At 34.1% G+C, this 19,162-nt stretch overlaps 1 protein-coding gene across 2 annotated transcripts in view; it reads right to left on the reverse strand.

Moving 5' to 3' along the window:
• The window catches only part of FAM135B (family with sequence similarity 135 member B), a 510,321-nt gene that overhangs the window by 116,573 nt on the left and 374,586 nt on the right, over positions 1 to 19,162 (reverse strand). For both annotated transcript variants that reach the window (XM_074202646.1, XM_074202647.1), the window contains exons 5-7: positions 19,078 to 19,148; positions 7,466 to 7,639; positions 1,139 to 1,265 (exon numbers count right to left, since the gene is read on the reverse strand). In XM_074202646.1, coding sequence (XP_074058747.1) covers positions 1,139 to 1,265; positions 7,466 to 7,639; positions 19,078 to 19,148 — 372 coding nt within the window. The remainder of the gene's footprint in view (positions 1 to 1,138; positions 1,266 to 7,465; positions 7,640 to 19,077; positions 19,149 to 19,162) is intronic.

Genomic DNA, 19,162 nt, shown 5'->3' on the forward strand with positions numbered 1-19,162 from the left:
AAAAAAACATTTGTACAAAATGAGAATAAAAAATAAATTAGAAAAAAAAAAGAAAGTGATTTTCCCAAGGTCATGATGGGACAATAAACAGAAAAGCTAAGACTGGAATTCTAGTTATATGATTCCTGGTCCATAAGTACTTCTACCAATTTATGGTCCCTGCCAACCTTTATGAAGCCTTCCCTGATTTCCTAATTTGGAAATTATCTTTCTTAAGAACTAATATGAGGGCAAGTAGGTGGAACAGTGGATAGAGTTCAAATTCATCCTCAGAAACATAATATAATTGCCTAGCTGTGTGACTTTGGGCAAGTCACTTAATCCTATTGCCTTCAATAAATAAAATTTTTAAAAAAGTACTAATATGTTACTTCTTAGGTACTAATAATATTCCAATTGATATTTCATAGACTGGCATACTGGTATTTACATTGGGATAAGCTTTGGATCTCTAGTTTCAATAACATAAGAAAGTAATTTCAATAATAAAAGAAAGCTTCAGATGATGAAGTTTCTACCAATACAGCTCTGTGTCTGTTCTGTAAGATATAGTGATTTATCCTATGTCACATAATCAGTATGTGTCAGAAGAAAGACACAAAAGGAGATCTTCCTGGCATCAAGGCCACTTTTTCAGTTGTTAATCCGAAATGTTCCTCCAGTCATGCTATCTCCCATAAATATACAGCAAGCCTCATGAAATTATTCAACTTTATAATCCTCTAACACATTGCATATGGTAGGTTTTTAATGTATGTTACCTTAATGAATAATATGACTTGGATTTGAAATTGATTCTTAGAGATACATAGAAACCAGTGTGTTAAAATGGGAAAAATACTGCTTTGGAAAGTGAAAAACCTATATTTGAATATCACATATAAACTGATTACATTTGTATGATTTTGGGGAAGTTACTTTTTCTCTGTCCCATTGTTTACATCCCTGAAAGCAGAGGAGACATAGTGAAGAGGAATATAGGGTAGCTATAATCTGATAATCTGACTTTTATGGGATTTACTCCATAGGGGCAATTCTTAAAACAGAAATCAGAGAATAAATCATTTTCGGAAAGGAAGATTTGGTTCAAGGTCAAGCACAATTTGACATATTCATTTCACATTAACTGGGACTTTACCTCTGAGAAAGTAGGTTTGCAGTAACCAGCTCCAAAAACAAGGCTTTCTAAGGACATAGTGGACTGTTCTGAACTTGACTCTGGGCTGCCTTTACCCAGCCATGATCCTTTCCCTGGGCGGGTAAAGCTAAAATGGAAAACATTAAGAAGAAAAATGTATTTAAAACCAACATCCTGAAAATAATAATAATAATAGTAATAATAATAATAATAATAATAATAATAAAATTATTAAGCTTACTAATCAATTGGCACAAAACATGTCCATAACATAGCATTGTAAAGTCAAAAGAATAGTAGTTGTAGAGTCAGAGGACTCAGGTTCTAATTATGCCTCATGCTTGCTACCTAAGGGACCAGAAAAACTAATTCATGAATTGATCTCTTTTGGTCTCAGTTTCCTTCCTATCATTTAAAGGCATTGGATGAAATGCAATTGGAGATCTGGATCAACTCCAGATCTATAATCTTATGATCCTCAAAACTGAAAAGTTCATTTACCCAGCTTTAAAAATGGAATATGACTGTTACAGTGCTATATAGAAAGTAGCAGAGAAAACATTTAAACTCTGATCTTCTGACTCCAAGTTCAATATTTTTTTCAACTGCACCTTATATACAATAACATTCATTACATAACAAAGACTTGCTTGGAACTGACTTACTAATTAAATAAAAAGATTAGCTAGCTAGATAAAAACAAAGATACATAGATGAATAATTGATAGATAGATGAAATCGGATGGATAGATAGATAAGTGCATGAATAGATACATTAAAATAATTTCTGTATGGACTGGATTTAAACCAAATTTTCCTACTGATTAGTATGGCATAAAAATTGTAAGGAATTCTGGGGGCGAACTGGTAGTCAATAAGTTGCCCTTATTTCTGCTATGACTTCCTATTTTAACCCAGGCAAATTCCTTAACTTCTCTATACATTATTTGTCATATGAAGGTGATAATACCTACCCTAACTAACCTCATGTTGAAACGATCAACTGAAATGATGATACGAGCATGCTTTGAAAACTACAAGCTAGTGGACAAAGGAGAGATGTTAGTATCAAATGGCCATAACAGGTATAAATTTTGTGATGCTTGGTGCCCAATGATGTGTTTTAATTTCCAACACTCTGCTGGAGTTAAGTATTGAATGAACACTGAGAAGGTCATTTTATTTCATTTCATGAGTCATTAAGATGTTTTAAAAATATTGATTTTATTCTAGATCCCACCTTGCTTGGAAGACTCTTAAAATGTACTAAGAAAAAAATTCAACCTTTTAAAGGGACAATGCAGTGGAAAGAATCCTGAAGTTTTTTTGAGGGATGAGATATCAGAAAGTGTAAGGTTCTGACTCAGACTCTGCCATAGCTAACTAATTAGCTGAATAATCATATGAAGGGCAGTTAGGTGGAATAGTGGATAGAATACCAGACCTGAAGTCAGAAGACTCATCTTCCTGAGTTAAAATCTGACCTCAGACACTAGTATGATCCTGGGAAAGTCACTTAACTCTGACTCAATTTGCTCATAATAGAATGAGCTGGAGAAAGAAATGTCTATGAAAACATCAAATGGGGTCATAAAGTCAGATAAGACTGTAACTACTGAACAACATCAACAAAATCATATGACCGTCACACAACTATCCCTGAACCTCATTTTCTTCATCCAAATGAATGATTAAGATGATCTATAGATTTCCTTCCCACATAAACATTCTCTATCCTCACATTTTAATAGTTTTATTTATCTTTTAGCTGTTTAAGTGTATATTCTAAAAGTTATGTTCAAAGGTCCCTCACAGATCTAACCTTCTATGCTCTCAGGTCCTTTCTAGCTCTAACATTCCATGTTCTATATATGAATATATAAAGGTACCTTCCAGTTCTCATTCTCTGATTTTGGAATGAAAATTATGGATTTGATAAGTAATGATACTAAAATGCCCCTTCATATAGATCTTTAAGTTTTACAAGGTATTTTGCTCAGAACCATGTGTATTATGTTCATTTTTGCCTAAGACTGATCCTCAGAGGATGAGAGGATTTGCCTAATGTCACACAATGTTATAGCTGTGATACAAAATAAGTTCTTCATATATGGAAAGCAGAGCTTTTTCTATTACCTCCGTGGACAATATTTGTTTCTATTTCCTCACTGATAGAATGATGATGATGATAATGATAGGTGATAATTACTTAAGATTGTAAGTTTTACAAAATATATTATAAAAATTTCTTCATTTGACCAGCTTGGCTACATTTCACAACTGCCTCATACTAATCATATTTAATTGATGTTATTCACAGCTATATGTGAGGAAAATATATTTTCTGTGGCTACTCTTCAGGTACTTTCTGTAGCAAAAAAGAGATATGCGATTTACTCAGAAAGATCATGTTTTCTGAGAGAAATCTTTCACTGTGGCATCCAGAGAACACAAGACAACTCTGACTGTATTCACAAGATGAAGGAGGGAGAGAAGTGTATGTTTATGTGTGGAGGCAGTGTTGGGAAGGGAGAAAAAGGAGAGAGAGAGAGAGAGAGAGAGAGAGAGAGAGAGAGAGAGAGAGAGAGAGAGAGAGAGGACAAAAGGACAAGGAGGATGAGGCAGAGAAGGAAGGATGAGAGAAGAGAAAAGACACAGAGAAGATAAAAGTGAAGGTGTGGGGAGAAGAGGAAAAGGGGGGAGGAACTGAAAAGAAAGGAGAAAAAAAAGGGAAGGAAGATAAAGTAGAGAAGAAAGGGGAGGGAAGGAGGGAAGACAAGAGAGAGAGATGAGATGGCAAAGTCTCTGGAAAGGTTCAAGTAGATAAATTTAAAAGGTCCTCCATGAGAAGGGAAAAGTCAAACCTTCAGCTAATAATTTCCAAATTTCCAAATTCTCTTAGAAAATTGTCGGTGCTCTCTACCACTTTATGCTTGAATGTCAATTTTGTTTACCAGCTTTAGTGTTTTCTAGAACCAGTGAATATGCTTCTGGGAAATAGAAAAAGCATAAATTTGGCAAATTTCATGGAAACTTTCTTTTTTTATTCCTGGAAAGTGGTCAAAGAGATAGTAACATTTTGAGGAAAAAAAAATAAAAGTTATCTTAAATGCTCTAGTATATATTATAGAATTCTTGGGAAGAGACTTTTGAAGGGACTTCTGAACAAAGAATCTGAGACCATGGAAAATTTGGGAATATACATGGTCAGTTAATCGGTTAATAATCATTTATTAAGGACTTAATATGTTCCAGGGGGAAAAATCTCCTATAAAATTAAACCTTACTCTCTACAAAAAAAATAGCTAGGAGTTGAAGATTGTATAACATTGTATAAGGATATTTATTCTCATTTGACAGGTGAAAGAACTAAGATCAAGATGAGGGAACTGAGAATCAGGGACTCTAAGATGCCTATGGTGAAACAAATTGAAGATTTTAGGATGAAAAATGATCTTTCATGATTTCATATCACTTAGTTTCACTATATCATCTGAGTTTGGGGTATATGTCAATTGATCCACTTTAAAAAAGGAAAAACATACAAAAGCAGAATATAGACCTTTCATTTTCTATCATGTGTGAGCTGAATAGGATCATATCAGTTCAATCATTTCAGTCATTTTGGATACTTCATGACCCATTTGGAATTTTTAAAGCTATTAATTTGCCATTTCTTCCTCCAGATCATTTTAAAGATAAGGAAACAGAGGCAAAGAAGGTTAAGGGACTTGCCCAAGTCAATACATTTGTCAGCCTATAAGCATTTATTAAGTTCTACTATGTAACAGAAATTGTGTTAGATGCTGGAAATATTAATCAAAAGGATGAAAGAATCTTAACCAAGCTGAACAAATGAAGAAATTTTTATAATACATTTTGAAAACTGTAAAATCTTAAATAATTATCACCTATCATTAGCGTCATCATCATTCTGTCAGTGAGGAAATAGAAGCAAATATTGTCCATGGAGGTAGTAGAAAAAGCTCTTCTCTCCACATATGAAGTTTATATGTTATCCATGACACAGGAGTAGGGACTCTTTTTCTGCCAAAGGTCCTTTGGATATTTATAACTTCATTCACCGGCTATATTTAGTCAAACATTTAATTAATTCACCTTTAAAAAAAACCTCTAAAGTTATTGAATTTCAAGTCCCATTTACAGTTGTCATGACAACATTAGACCCTATGACCCTTGGACTGGATATTTCCCTGCCCCTGCTCTAACAAATGAGTTATACAAGTTAATTCATCTTTAGCTGAAAGAATATCAGCTCAATACATGACCTTGAACAGGTGAATATGGCTTTCATTTGCTCATAAATCATTTGGTAATAACACATAGAACCAAAGAATCTGAGGAAGATAGGTGCCACCATAAAAAGATCACTTCTCTTGCTCTAAGAAAGACATAAGTTCAAATTCTGCCTCAGACATGTGCTAGCTAGATGACCCTTGGCATTTCACAAATTCTAACACTGTATTTACTTATCTTTAAAATGAGTTAATCCCATGCTTCACAGGATTATTATCAAGATCAAAGACAGTAGAGTGTGCAAAAGTGCTTTACAAACCTTAAAGTGCTATATAAATGAGGCTTTGTTATTAATATTACTACAATTATATACTTCAGGAAGAATTAAAGCAATATAAAGCCTCATACGACTCTACTTGTCTGGTATGCCTAGATCTACTAATGTGGAGGCAGTAGCCTCCATTGAAGAGCCTATGTTTTTAAACTGAGAAAACTGAGCTGCTTTCTGTTCTCTGTTACTTTTTCACCATTCTTTTTGCTGTATGTAGAGAGTGAAAATCTCACAGCACAGACAGCATCAACTGAACCTATTAAAGGGGTTTTACTTCTCTCACCCTTTCTTCTTCTTTTAGCCTGGTTCCAAAAAAAAATGGGTCTAGGGGCTGTTTGTTTTGTTAAGGTATAGTAAGGGGTCTCCTGAATTTGTCTTTTTAAGTTGCAATATTTTCTAGAAATACTAGAACCAGAATATGCAGGAAACCCTGAATATACTAAGGATGAAGTCCCACCTCCCAGCCCCCCAGATGTGTATTATTTGCATCCCAAAGTGTTCTCTCTGTGTATCCTGTGTATCCAGTCTTGACTGTCTGCACTAGACTGAGAAACTACTTATGCAACTGGGTAGATAAGCAGACTCTTCTCTCTTCATACTCTAGCAGTTCCCAAGGAAAAAGAATGAGGCCTTAGCCTTTGCCTTGCCCCTCCACTTTGTGAGGGATTTTGTTCTTTTTGCACCTTTACTGAACTTTTTCCCCTTCCATACCAAGTCCCTTTAAGTGGAGATTTCTGTTTCTTCCTCCTCCCTTTGTTATACTGACATACATATTCAAGTTTATGCTTGATTTGTGAACTTTCAGTTCCACATGCACTTTCATTTCTCTTGTAATAAGCCTACTTTTCACATAAGTTTCTTAAGTTGATTGCCTATTGACTGTCTCCTTTCTCTGTTGTTTTCTATAGTTTTAGATGCCAGAAGTGAGACTCAAAAGGCCAAGTCATAAAAACTTTGGAATCGGGATTGAAAACAGGTTGGTTTGATTATGATTAATCAGTCTGGTATAAAAACCCTGAGAGCAGAGAGTTTGGGACATGAGCCTGGGGAGTGGGGCTGGAGGTGTTGAACTTGGAATTTGTGCTCTGTAGAAACTAAACTGACCTATAAACCTAATCCCCTACCTTACTTGGAAAATGAAGTAGTGTAACATGGGAGGAGGATTTTTCTTCCCACATGTTGAGAAAGTAAGTTAAATCCTTATTATTACCTTTTGAAGTAAATATTTCTTTGTAAATTTGAATCTGGCTATTAGTGGCTAAATGGAACTAAAGAACTGGGGACTACCCCAAGTAGGGAACATCGATGAAGGATGATGAATTGACAGAGATCTTGGACTCTGTAATTCTATTATAGGTACAGGAGAACTCTGGGGGAGATGTGAAATCTAACCTACCTGGACTTAGAGGCAATGTGGATCACAGTTGTCAGTGTTACACAAAATTTTCATCGAGTGATTATCTAGTCTAATGGAAGATCACTTTATGAATTACCATCATTTGGCTCTAGAATGGCTTTGGTGAAAATTACTTTCAAAGCAATTAATGTAGTAGTAGCTGCCCTTAGAGAATCGCATTGACTTATGATTTCCTTGCCTTGAACCTGCTTGATCCCATTTCATTGTCCAGAATTTCAGTACTGCATTCCCACTGTTGCCTGACTCATCTTCTCTTATTCCCATGGAATGAAAATAGAACAGGACAAAATATCACACCATCATGTTGCTGAGCTATATTTACCTGATCAATGGTTGCTGCAGGGCCACTAGTGAGGCATGGATTGTCACAGAGATCACAGATAGGTGAAAATAATCAAACATTACAGGGATATGGTGATGCAAGCCCCTTCGTGGATGGAAGTGGAGACCCAGTGTGCGGCTGCTGATGGCTGACATTCCCGCCAAATCCCTTGCCCTAGAAGGCAAGGTAAGAGACTTAGACATGGCATAACATAGCATAGAGCTTTGAGAACAGTCTGGGTATAGCCTTGATTCTTGGCCTTGATTCACAGGATCATTGAATGGTCAAATTAGATGCAATTTTAGCCACAGAACATTGAGGGCTAAAACTGAAATGAGTTATAGAACAGAGAATGTCAAATTACTGTAAGTTTTGAGTTGTGATGTAATTTAGGATGGATAATAATAAAACAGAGAATGAGTACAACACAGAAATTTAGAGTTTAAAAAAAGGACCTTAGAGGGCCATCTCTTACAATTACCTCATTTTACAAAAAGAGAAATGAGGTCCAAAGAGAATTATTGACCTACTCAAAGTTATATAGAAAGTAACAGTCAGGAGCAGAAATAGGAGCTCTTTAATGTAACTGTGAAAAGGATACTGGCATCAATCTATGAGTTTCGTTGATTTTTATATATGTGAGTTTGAGTACTGGATCAGATATTTTCTAATTGAGGTAAAAATGGGAAAGTCACTATGGAAGATCCATGAGTCAGATGAGGAAAAGAAATAGGATGATGTAATCACTCATTTAGAGGTAGAGGGAGCCTTAAAGTCTGTTTGGTCTAACTCTCATTTGAGATGAGGAATTGAAGTCTATAGAGATACAGTATCCTAGCAGTCACACAGAATTTGAATTCAGCTCTCAGAGTTCAAATCCATCACACAATCAATTGCACCCTAGCCTGTAAGTAAACAGTACAAATTTTTTAACCATTAATTTACTATGATTATTGTGAGGAAAGTGTTATAAAAATTTTAAATGATATATAAAATGAAACTCATATATCATATAAAATGATATATAAAATGAAATTTATCATCAATCCCAGTCTAGTGAATAACTTTTCAGTGTACCACATTGACTCTCTGTATGAATTGCCTTCTTTTTTATTTTTTCTGGCCATTTTAGAAAAATAAACATACCATATAAAATTAAAATAATTATCAATACGCCCCATTAGGTTAAATTCAACTGGATTAAGCAAATTAGATAAATCTAATTAATTAAATGTATATTAGAAACACCTAATATGTTTGATGAGAACCGGATCACTGAAGAGACAGAATGACACAGGTCACTGCCTCAGGATTCAAAAGATATGGGTTCAAATCCTGTTGCTGCTTATTATCTATATTACTTTGGGCAATTCAGTTTACACCACTGAACCTCATTTTCTTCAGCTCTACAATTAGGTAATTGAACTACTTAGCCCCTGAAATCCCTTCTAGATTTGTGATCTGATAGTTTTTGGGTTTTACCCCATAATCAGACTGAAAAAAATTCAACTGAATCACTAAATTTATACTCTGCACTTACAATATATAAGAACCATTACTCAGAATTGGAGATTTAGAACAAAGTTTAAAACATTCATTTACCTGAGTTTAAGTAGCTTCTAATAGAGGAATATTAATATTATACTATTAACTAGTAACTAATTATTAACTTGTGATCTGTCCTTTTATCTGCTATTTTTTGTTAATGCCCCATTCCTGAAAAGGCCAATCCATTTCTGAAGAGCATGAACCAATAATGTGATCAGATTTAGATCACCAAGGCATCTGTTCCTTAAATAATTTGAATTGGTTCCCATTCAAATGGGACTGTGAAGCATGGAATGAAGTACAGGATATGATGCTGAACAAAGGGAGCAGAACCAAGAGAACAAAGTATGCATTAAGAACAACATTGTGAGATGATCAAGCTTGATGAATGCAGCTCCTCTCAGCAGGTCAGAGAGCCTGGATAACTGTATTAGACTGGCTATGGACAATGTTATCCCCATTCAGAGGAAGAAAAATAAAACAAAACAAGACAAAAAAAAACCCCTTCAAAATCTGAAGAACATTATATTCACTTTTTAAGAAATTTCTATTGTTATTTCTTTCCCTTAATCCTAATTCTTCATACCAACAATGACTAATCTATAAACATGTTTAACACAAATGTGACATACAATACTGACCTGACTGTTCACTACTCAGGGGAAGGTGTGGGAAGGGAGGGTGGAAAAAATTATATAACTTAAAAATATGCATATGCATGTGGATGAATATTGAAAACTTTCTTAACATATATTTGGAAAAATAAAATATCAATTAAAAAAATGGAACTTGGGCTTTGTCCCCCTATAAGCAATAAAATTGAGTTAATCAAGAAGACCTACTCAGAAGAAATGATTCCTTCATTAGAGTTTGGGATAGCCTGGATCATGAAGGAGAAATAAAGTCAGAGAGATCATAATCCAGAAAGGTTTTGCTTTGCCTTAGAGTCTATTTGGTTTAACTCTCTCAATTGAGATAAGAAATTGAAGTCTATAGAGACATAATATCCTGGCAAAGTCATACAATATCTGAATTCAGCTCTCAGACTCCAAATCCATCACACAATCAATTGTATCAGCCTGGAGGCTGATAAAACTCATTACAGGCCCATTCCTCAGCTTAACTGCCACACTGAAAATAAGTAATGAGGGGCTGAAGACTCTTAGCTCACCACCTCATTAAATATCCACCAAGTTACCTTTTTCTTATCAGTGATACCTCACTGTCAGGAGATAAGTAAGCATTTAGGATGATGCAGGACACTTTGTCTTTACTAATAGAAAACACTGCCCAATGCTTTATTATTTGCTATTGTATTGTATTATATTATATATTGCTATTGTATAATAAATTTATTTTTAATACCCAGAAATTTTGTTTCTCAGAATTTTGAGACGCAATATGAGAGTTGATAATTATTATTTTTGCATTGTATTGTATTATACAGTATTATATTATGTTGTATTACACTGGATGATTGCAGTGTATTTATATGATAGAAAAATAGTGAAGGTTTTTGAGTGGTGGAGTAATATAGCCAATACTTCAAATAAGAAAAAAATACACCTACACATAGTTTATATTTATACATTATATGTATATATAAAGAGAAAGAGAAGAGAGAAAAAAAGAAAATGAAAGAAAGAGAAGTAAAAGGAAAAAGACCAATTATCTAAGATATTGCCTTGTTATTATATATACACTATAAGTAACTATGTGGAGTAGTTAAGCTGCACAATTTATTAACTGCCTGGATTCAGGGAAACTTTTCTTTTTGATTTTAAATTCAGGCTCAGACAATTACTAACAGTGTGATATGAGCAAGTCACTTAACCCTGTTTGCCTCAGTTTTCTCATCTGTAAAATGAGTTAGAGAAGGAAATGGCAAATTATTTCAGCATCTCTGCCAAGAAAGTCCAAACAGGGTCACAAAAGGTTGAACATGACTGAAAGGAATGAACAATAATGTTTTATTAACCATGTTATTTATTCTCTATATGCATATACATATATATATATATACATACATATATACATATGCTGTCTGTCTCCCCAGATAAAATGTAAGCTCCGAGTATTTAGAAGAATGATTGTTTCACTAATTGTATCTATATTCCTAATATATGGGTCTGAATTTGGGGGGCATCACTGAGAGTGAAAAGGGAAATTCATATTTGAACAATTATCAAGAGGTTGATCAATTCAGTAATTGACTATAATGGGGAGTAGGTAATGAGAGACAGAAAAAAATGGAAATACTAAGAAACAGGAAATTTACAAAGAAGGACAGATTTGCAGTTGATGAGTTCAGTTTTATAAATGTTGAATTTAAGGTCCTGGAAGATTATTCATCTAGAGATGTATCTCAGAATGTCATAACTATTATACCTGAAATAAAGCAGTAGTTTGTATAAGGATGGAATTTGAAGGTATGGGACCAGATAATATCATTAAGTAAGTAGGAAGAGACTAGAAGAATATTAAGGTAAGAAATTTGTGGTCTATCAATACTTCAAGGCATGGGAGGAGTATGAAAATAAGCCAGAGACTGAGAAGGAGTAATCAGAGAGTCTAAATATCAAGACAAGAAAGAAGAAAGTATTCAGGGAAAATCATACTGAATGGTGTCAGAAATTGAAAAGCATTCAAGACAGATGAGGACTGAGAAAGGTCACTAGATAATCCATACCTTAGGAAAAATGCATTTAGTGAGTCAGAAGTCAGACCAAAAGATCAAGAGATGAGAAAATTGAGGTACAAGCATGAAGGACTTTTGATATGAATTTTTATATGAAAAGGAGAAATACTTGTAGGTCAGTTGCTTAAGGAGATATCAAAATCAAGAGCAGGATTTAAAGATAGGAGAGAGGGTGGTCCGAGTATGTTTGTAGAATCAGCAAAGGAAGAGTTAATAGACAAGAAGAAAATGACGATGAAAGATAAAATTTCTTAAAGATATAGACAGAGATTGTATGATGAAAGAAGAACAAAGAAAAGATGGGAAAAGAGAATAAGAAAGGGGAAAGGGAAGAGGCGATGGAAGCAAATTTAAAAAAAGGAGAGGAAAGGAAAAGAGAAATATGTATATTTATAGGAAAGCTAACAGAACTGTGAGAACATGACAATCCATACCAAAAAAAGTATCAATTAAGAGAAATTTGGAACACTGAAATTGAACAAAAGAAGCTTTGGACAAAATTTTTTTTCTCTTCACATTTTTAAAAGGAATCTATCAGGAAAAGTGAAAAAATAATCTTAGTTTGGTTGCAAAGAATAGAACTGGGGTCAATAGATCCCTGTAAGAGGGAAGCAGATTTCAAATGAGTGAATTTCCTTACAATTATAATTATCCCAAATGGAAATGCTAACCTTAGTGAATTATCCATCCTCGGACATTTTTAAGACAAGAATGAATGATGTCCCAGTTCACTGCAACTACTCTTTTGGAACTTAGAGATTTCCATAGAAGAGGCCATCTAAGTCAATGAGGTTAAAAGCAGTAGACCTCTAATATATGATTACTTTACATGACACAAAGGAAAGCCTTTTAACTTGAGTTATGCAGAAGGAAAGAGGATGAGAATACATTGAGATCTAAGTTAATAATACAAGGGTACCATTGCATATTTAAAGAGATAGGATGGATGCATATTGCAAACAGTGGTAATTTAAGGACCTTTGGTGAGATCATTTTCAAGTTATGGTAGAAGGAAAATGATTAATAAAGTTCACCTTAGAAGAGCTCCCTCTGAACAAGTAGTCCTTAAATTTAAGACTCTTATCATTCTTCCCTGTTTGATGTTGGCATGCCTGGGCTATACAACATGCACACACACACACACACACACACACACACACACACACACACACACACATTTAGAAATGGTTGGCCAAGTATTTTACAAGAAGTGGTTGGGTTGGGTTTCCAATTTCCTTTATCAGATGGGAGACTTTAGTTTGAAAGCTGACATTTCCAGCAAGGATGACTCAGTTTATGAGAAGTATCAGAAAAGAGGTGGAGAGTGAACAGTAAGCAAGATGATAGTGTATGTAGAGAGAAGAGGTAATGTTTTTAAAGAAAGGATGACGTTTGTCCTTCATTCTTGAAGAAAACCATTACATCAGGGTCGTGATGACATGTCAAGCACATGAATTGGTTTTGACCTAGGGGGTTATTATGCTGTCACCAACCTCACTTTCTCCTCCAGAGCCATATGGTTCAGTGATCAAATATGGATCAGGACAACTGGAGATGGTCCTGGATGCAAGGTAATTTGGGTTAAATGACTTGCTCAGGGTATCACAGCTAGTTTGTGTCAAGTTTCTCAGGCTGGATTCGAACTTCTGTCTTCCTGAATCCTAGCTAATGTTTTATCCACTCACTGTACTACCTAGTTTCCCAGTACAAGAAAGGGTAGGTCTCTCTCAAAAGATGTTCTTTGGGCAATCCAAACTTGCCACTTTTTTATTTAGAGAAGGTTGAGTGCATGACCTCTGAGGTCTTCAGTTCAAAATAAAAGTCAGTGTTTTTCCCTTTGCAATAGCACTAAGACCTTAATAATCCTAAAGAATTAATTTTTTTCTCCTGAAGATAATCTTTTTTATATCCAGGATATGCTAGAGACTCATTATTTTTCAATGCAGTGCAATTTAATTTGCAGAAATGAGGAATTCCCTGTCCTCATAATCCTTCCTGGTTTCTGCTTTCTCTTCCTCTTGTTTAATCATATATTCATCGACCACCTCCCACTCTCATTTTTATTAAACATTGTGTCCTTAAGGAGAGGAAGTTAATTATCAAAATGTAACCCAATGGGATTTGAATGTTTCAGATAACTGTTTGTCTTTATACAAAGTTCTTCCAATTCAGAACTTAGGGATTCTGAGTGTTTCTCTTTCCCCTTCTAGATTCCTTTTTATTTAAAGTGATTAGTTTCTTCCCTTAGTATAAAAGAGATAAGACCCTTTCAATTTATTCTCTTGACTCACAGTCTAGTTGAAACCACACACTTACCCTAGACAACTACTCTTATAGAATAGGATATGGTAGTTAGAAAAATCAATGGGGCATCTTTGGCAGTATTGACAGAGGTCTACTTTCCAAAATGAATGCGGTATAGTCATAAATCAAACCACATCTAGATAACTATGTCCAGTCCTAGAAGCCACATTTTTGGAAAGACATCATAAAGCTAGAGCACCTCCAAGAATGGTAGTACAGGGTGGTTAATGCACTTACAATTTTGCTGTACATAGATCAGTTGAAGGAAAACAAATGTCATTTCTTAGAAAAGAGTTTTATGAAGGGGGAATGATGATCTCTGTCTTAGAATATCCTTAGTACAATAGGGTAGAAAGGCTTTTGGGACAGCACTAATTAAAATGGATAGCAGTTAGAGTAAGGCAGATTTTGGAGTCAGAGTTAGGAAATCCTAATAATTACAGTAGCAATGAAAATATTGAGTTGTCTCTCATTTGTCCTCCAGCAGAGTCTTCCAGCAGAGGATAGGTGACTTCCTGTAAAGGAAGTTACACAGGGAATGCTTGGTTCCCTGCCTCAGAAATTAGAACAAAGTTTGAAATAGAGCACTTTATCTATCTAGTTTATTCTTAATCTTTAATAGATGTTTGTTGAGTTATAGAACTGAAAGATATGTGCCATCTACATTTAATACCTACTGTTTAAAGTTTGAAATAGATATCCTAGGTCTTTTTTGACTCTACAATTCTGAAAATTTCAAAATTCTATTATTCTGAACTCTCTTTTATATTATAAATTTCCTCCTTTTTTTACTATTCTAAACTTCTTCTCTTGCTATGTCTGAATTGTTTTTTTCCTTTCCAAATTCTCCTGTTTCTTGATCTGACAGCTTCACAAAACTCTTTAGAAACTTTATTCTCCTACTCAAAAACTAATCTCTTAACCCCATCTTTATTATTTTATTTTTCTGTTTTGCTCAACTTTGGCAACTGCCATAAAAATTCAAGCATTCACAATACTCTCTTAGTACTTTTAAAGCAGGCATAAGGGTACCAGTGTTGGAGATGGGGGGTGGGGTGGGGATTTAAAATAGAGCACTGAGTTCCACTGAACAATTATCTGATTCTTCACAACATCATATTGTCATCATCATAGTTCATTGAGGAAGCATAGTTTAGTGCAGGAATCAACACACTAACTTTTCTTTCTTTAATGCTTTAATATTTGCAAAAGGTTTCTGTCAACCACCATCAGTACATGTATAATTCCCATTCTATAGATAACTAAGCTGAGATTGAAAGTTATTTGATTGCTCAAATGAGCTATCACTCATGTGTCAGAGCAGGGATACAAACTCATACAGCATGACTCAAAGTCCTTTATTCTTTACAGAATGTCATGCTGTCTCTGTATACACAACCTGACCTGTTTTATAGATTTGTCAACTTGACTGTCTTTTTCATCCATGTTTATTTTTGTACTAGGCTTATTATAGACTTAGAATAATAGAATTCCAGAATTAGAACAAAGTTCGAAATAGAGCACTTTATCTATCTAGTTTATTCTTGATCTTTAAGAAATGTTTGTTGAGTTATAGAATTGAAAGTTACTTGCCATCTACATTTAATACCTTCTGTTTAAATACGTTCATTGTTGGGAACCATATCCTATCATAGAGTCTGTAACATTCTCCCAAATAGTCCAAAATCTATGTAATTCAAATAATAAGATTAGAGGTCAAAGAATTCTCCATACAAACTGCCAGCTCCATTAATCATAGTATATTACTCTCTCCTAGTCTGCAAGCTCCTGTGATCCAGCTAGAAACTTCTGATAACAGTCACCTCTAAACTCTTTAAGTTTCAATTGATGTATATATAAAATATATGAGAAGTAATTTTAGTTAAGGGATTCTTACCCTTTTCTTTCTTTCAGAAGGTTTTTAGTCTTTCTGAAGGAGCCTATTGACCACTTTTCTGAATAATGTTTTACAAAAATTAAAATACACACGATTAAAAAGGAAATCAATTATATTAAAACAAAAAATATAATTTATTTTTCCATTCAAGTTCATAGACCCTCTGAAATGCATTCATAGACTCCTTGGGGATTCAGTTCCCAAGTTAAAACAGTCTCTATAATCCCATTTTGAATAGCTTATTTTATATTTGATTATTCCATTTTTCTCATGTTCTGTGTTTTCATGATCCTTTCCAAAAGGCTAATTCTCTGTTCTATGTTTTCATATGCTATATTCTAAGATTCCTTTCAAGTTGGATACTTTGCATTCTAATAGTTCCTTCCAAATCTAAAATTCAACAAGTGCATGTCTTCATATGCAATAGATGTCTTCTTAAAAAGCCAGACATATCATTCTTATTCTTTAAACAGACAAAAAAATGCAGTAAACAAAAGTATATTTGATTCAGATTCTAAATATAGTTTTGTCTTCACACTAAACACAAAGTATATCTGTCTATCCACTTTAGTTGCAAAATTTACTAAGTAGAAGTGGGAGATATATTTTAAATATTCTCAATTTTGCAGAAATATCATTACAGACTTTGTAGACAACTAATAACACATAGTAACATCAATTGAAAACAACACTATTAGGGAATATAGCTAGGTGACCCAGTAGATAGAACTTTAGGTCTGCAGTGAGGAAGCCCTAAGGTCAAATACAAACTCAGTCACTTAGCTGTGTAATTTTAGACAAGTCACTTAATCTCAACTTGACCCAGTTTTCTTCTCGTAAGAATGAGGATAAAAAAAATATACCTACCTCCTAGTGTTATAATGAAGGCAAAATGAGATAATATTATTAAAGTTTGTATTATTTGAAAATCTTAAATCACTAGATAAATACTGGGCTATTTTGTATTATTAATATGATTGTTATTATGTAGCTTTGAAGACTTTCAAAGGATTACAATGGCAAACAAAAACAATAAATCTGATTTGATGAACCAAATATGATAAACAGTAAGCATTCATAAATAGCCTTACTTATCATCAGAATCATCTATAATGGATGGCTAGATTATCAGACTTCAATCCTCACTTGAATACAAATCATTCTCCCAATTTAGTATTTTTGATATATACATACATATATATATATATATATATATATATATATATAATTTTAACCATTTTTTCCAATCATAATACCAAAAGATAACCATATGTGGACATAGTTTTGTGGATTGATTTATGAAGCACTACATTGTGTGTGTATATGTATATACATATATATCTTAGGAGTTATTAAAATATGTGATATTATTATTTCTATATATAAATATTTCAAGGATTCATGGACCTGACAGCATAAGCATTCCCTCCAAAGATACAAAGGACAGCAACTTATTAGGATAACAAAATCACAGAATTTGAGACTTAGAAGGACTTCAATGACTATCTGGTTCATCTACTACACAAAATAATTGGCTTAATGATCATAAGAAACAAGATATGTAACAATGTTATATAAATGCTCACTATTATTATGATTAAAAGGAATCCTAAGGGTTACTTACTCAATAAGTGACCAACCAATTTCTATCTGATGACCTCCAAAGAGAGGAAACACACCACCATCTCTAGAGGCGGGCTATCTCACTTTTAAATGGTTCATCCTCATTTGTCATTGAATCAGTTCTCTCCCTGTGAGTAAACTGGCAATAAGTCTCTCTGAATTATCTCTTTCCATTCTTGGAGATTTGCCTACTTGGTAGGACAGGTTATCTCTCTGCCAGTACATAACCTTGGAGAGTTCCAGGTCATTTCCCTAACAAAAAGGAAGCAAAGTTTTAGTAGCTTACTGTTGCTGCTGGTGATGTTGCTGTTAGGGCTATAAACCAAGAAATAATCTGAATTCCTTACTATTTCACACGATATATATCAACTCTTATCAACCTGTACTGATTTTACCTTCCAATTCAGAATATGTTCAATTCAATTTCCTTTTTTACATAAGCATCTAAGTTTTATTCCATTTATGCATAAGTATCTAAGTCTTGCACTTAGGACTAGAGATGTGACAATGGACTTGCCCTTGAGGTAGGTAGACTCTAATAGGAAGGGAAATGCACATATGATTCAATCATAAAGAAAAGCTTTCCATCATCTCTGGAATACATCTCCTTTTCTCCTTCGACATTACTGTCCACTCTAATGCAGGCCCCCAGGTCCTCATGACTACAATAACCTATTGATGGGTCTGCAATAATGAGATCGGTGCTTCAATGGAAGTAGAGAGCATCTTGTCACACACTTGACTAGAAGCTAGGAAACCACTTATTAGTGTCATGGTAATCAGAAGTTATGCTTTGTGTATACATGGCACTGGATGACATCCATTGTCCTTTTCATTTTTTTTTAATCTGGAAAAGTAAATTCTTTATAATAGCTTTAACTAACAAAGAATGAATAGAATGTAAAATTTATAGTCGAATAGAGCTGTGATCAAATCATTGCTGCTCTTGATCACATCTAATCAAGCCTGCTCATTTTGCTTGTCCTTGGTTCATGACCTTCCATAAATTTCCTCTGGATGATCCACTCAAGGTATTAGGGACTTCAAAAAATGTTCTGCAAAACACCTAATACTCTTGCCATGTGATTATCCCATTTGCTTTTTCTTCCTATATTTCTTCAATGACTAATAACTAGTCCCACTAGTAACTAGTGGGTTGCAGTCCACACACACTCACACATGTGGGTTTATATGTATCTGAATACATATGTGTACACACATACATACATATATGTGTATTTATATAAATATATCCACATACCATTTGTTTTTCCAAATGAGACACATTTTCAATTCTTCAGAGCAAATAAGAGTTCTGTAGTTTATAATGATAGAAAAAGACAGGGATTTTAGATCTTGTTCATTATTAATTTTTATCATGAACTCCTGGATGGGTCATGGGGGAAAAACAAACAACAAAAAAAACATGCTCCTTCTTACCAGAGGAGCTTGCTCCTGGAATAGTACCCTGAGGAAAAAGGACTATACAAGAGACATCATGAGGAAACAATAATAGGATTAAAGTTGCAGGGTTATACTCACTGCTGTTCACTATCTGTAAAATGAAGGTCCAACTTGAGCTGGAAATCTACTTCACTTAAAGCATTTTCAACCTACAAAGAGAAGG

Source organism: Macrotis lagotis, chromosome X (genome assembly GCF_037893015.1).
Source record: "Macrotis lagotis isolate mMagLag1 chromosome X, bilby.v1.9.chrom.fasta, whole genome shotgun sequence".
NCBI lineage: Eukaryota > Metazoa > Chordata > Mammalia > Peramelemorphia > Peramelidae > Macrotis > Macrotis lagotis.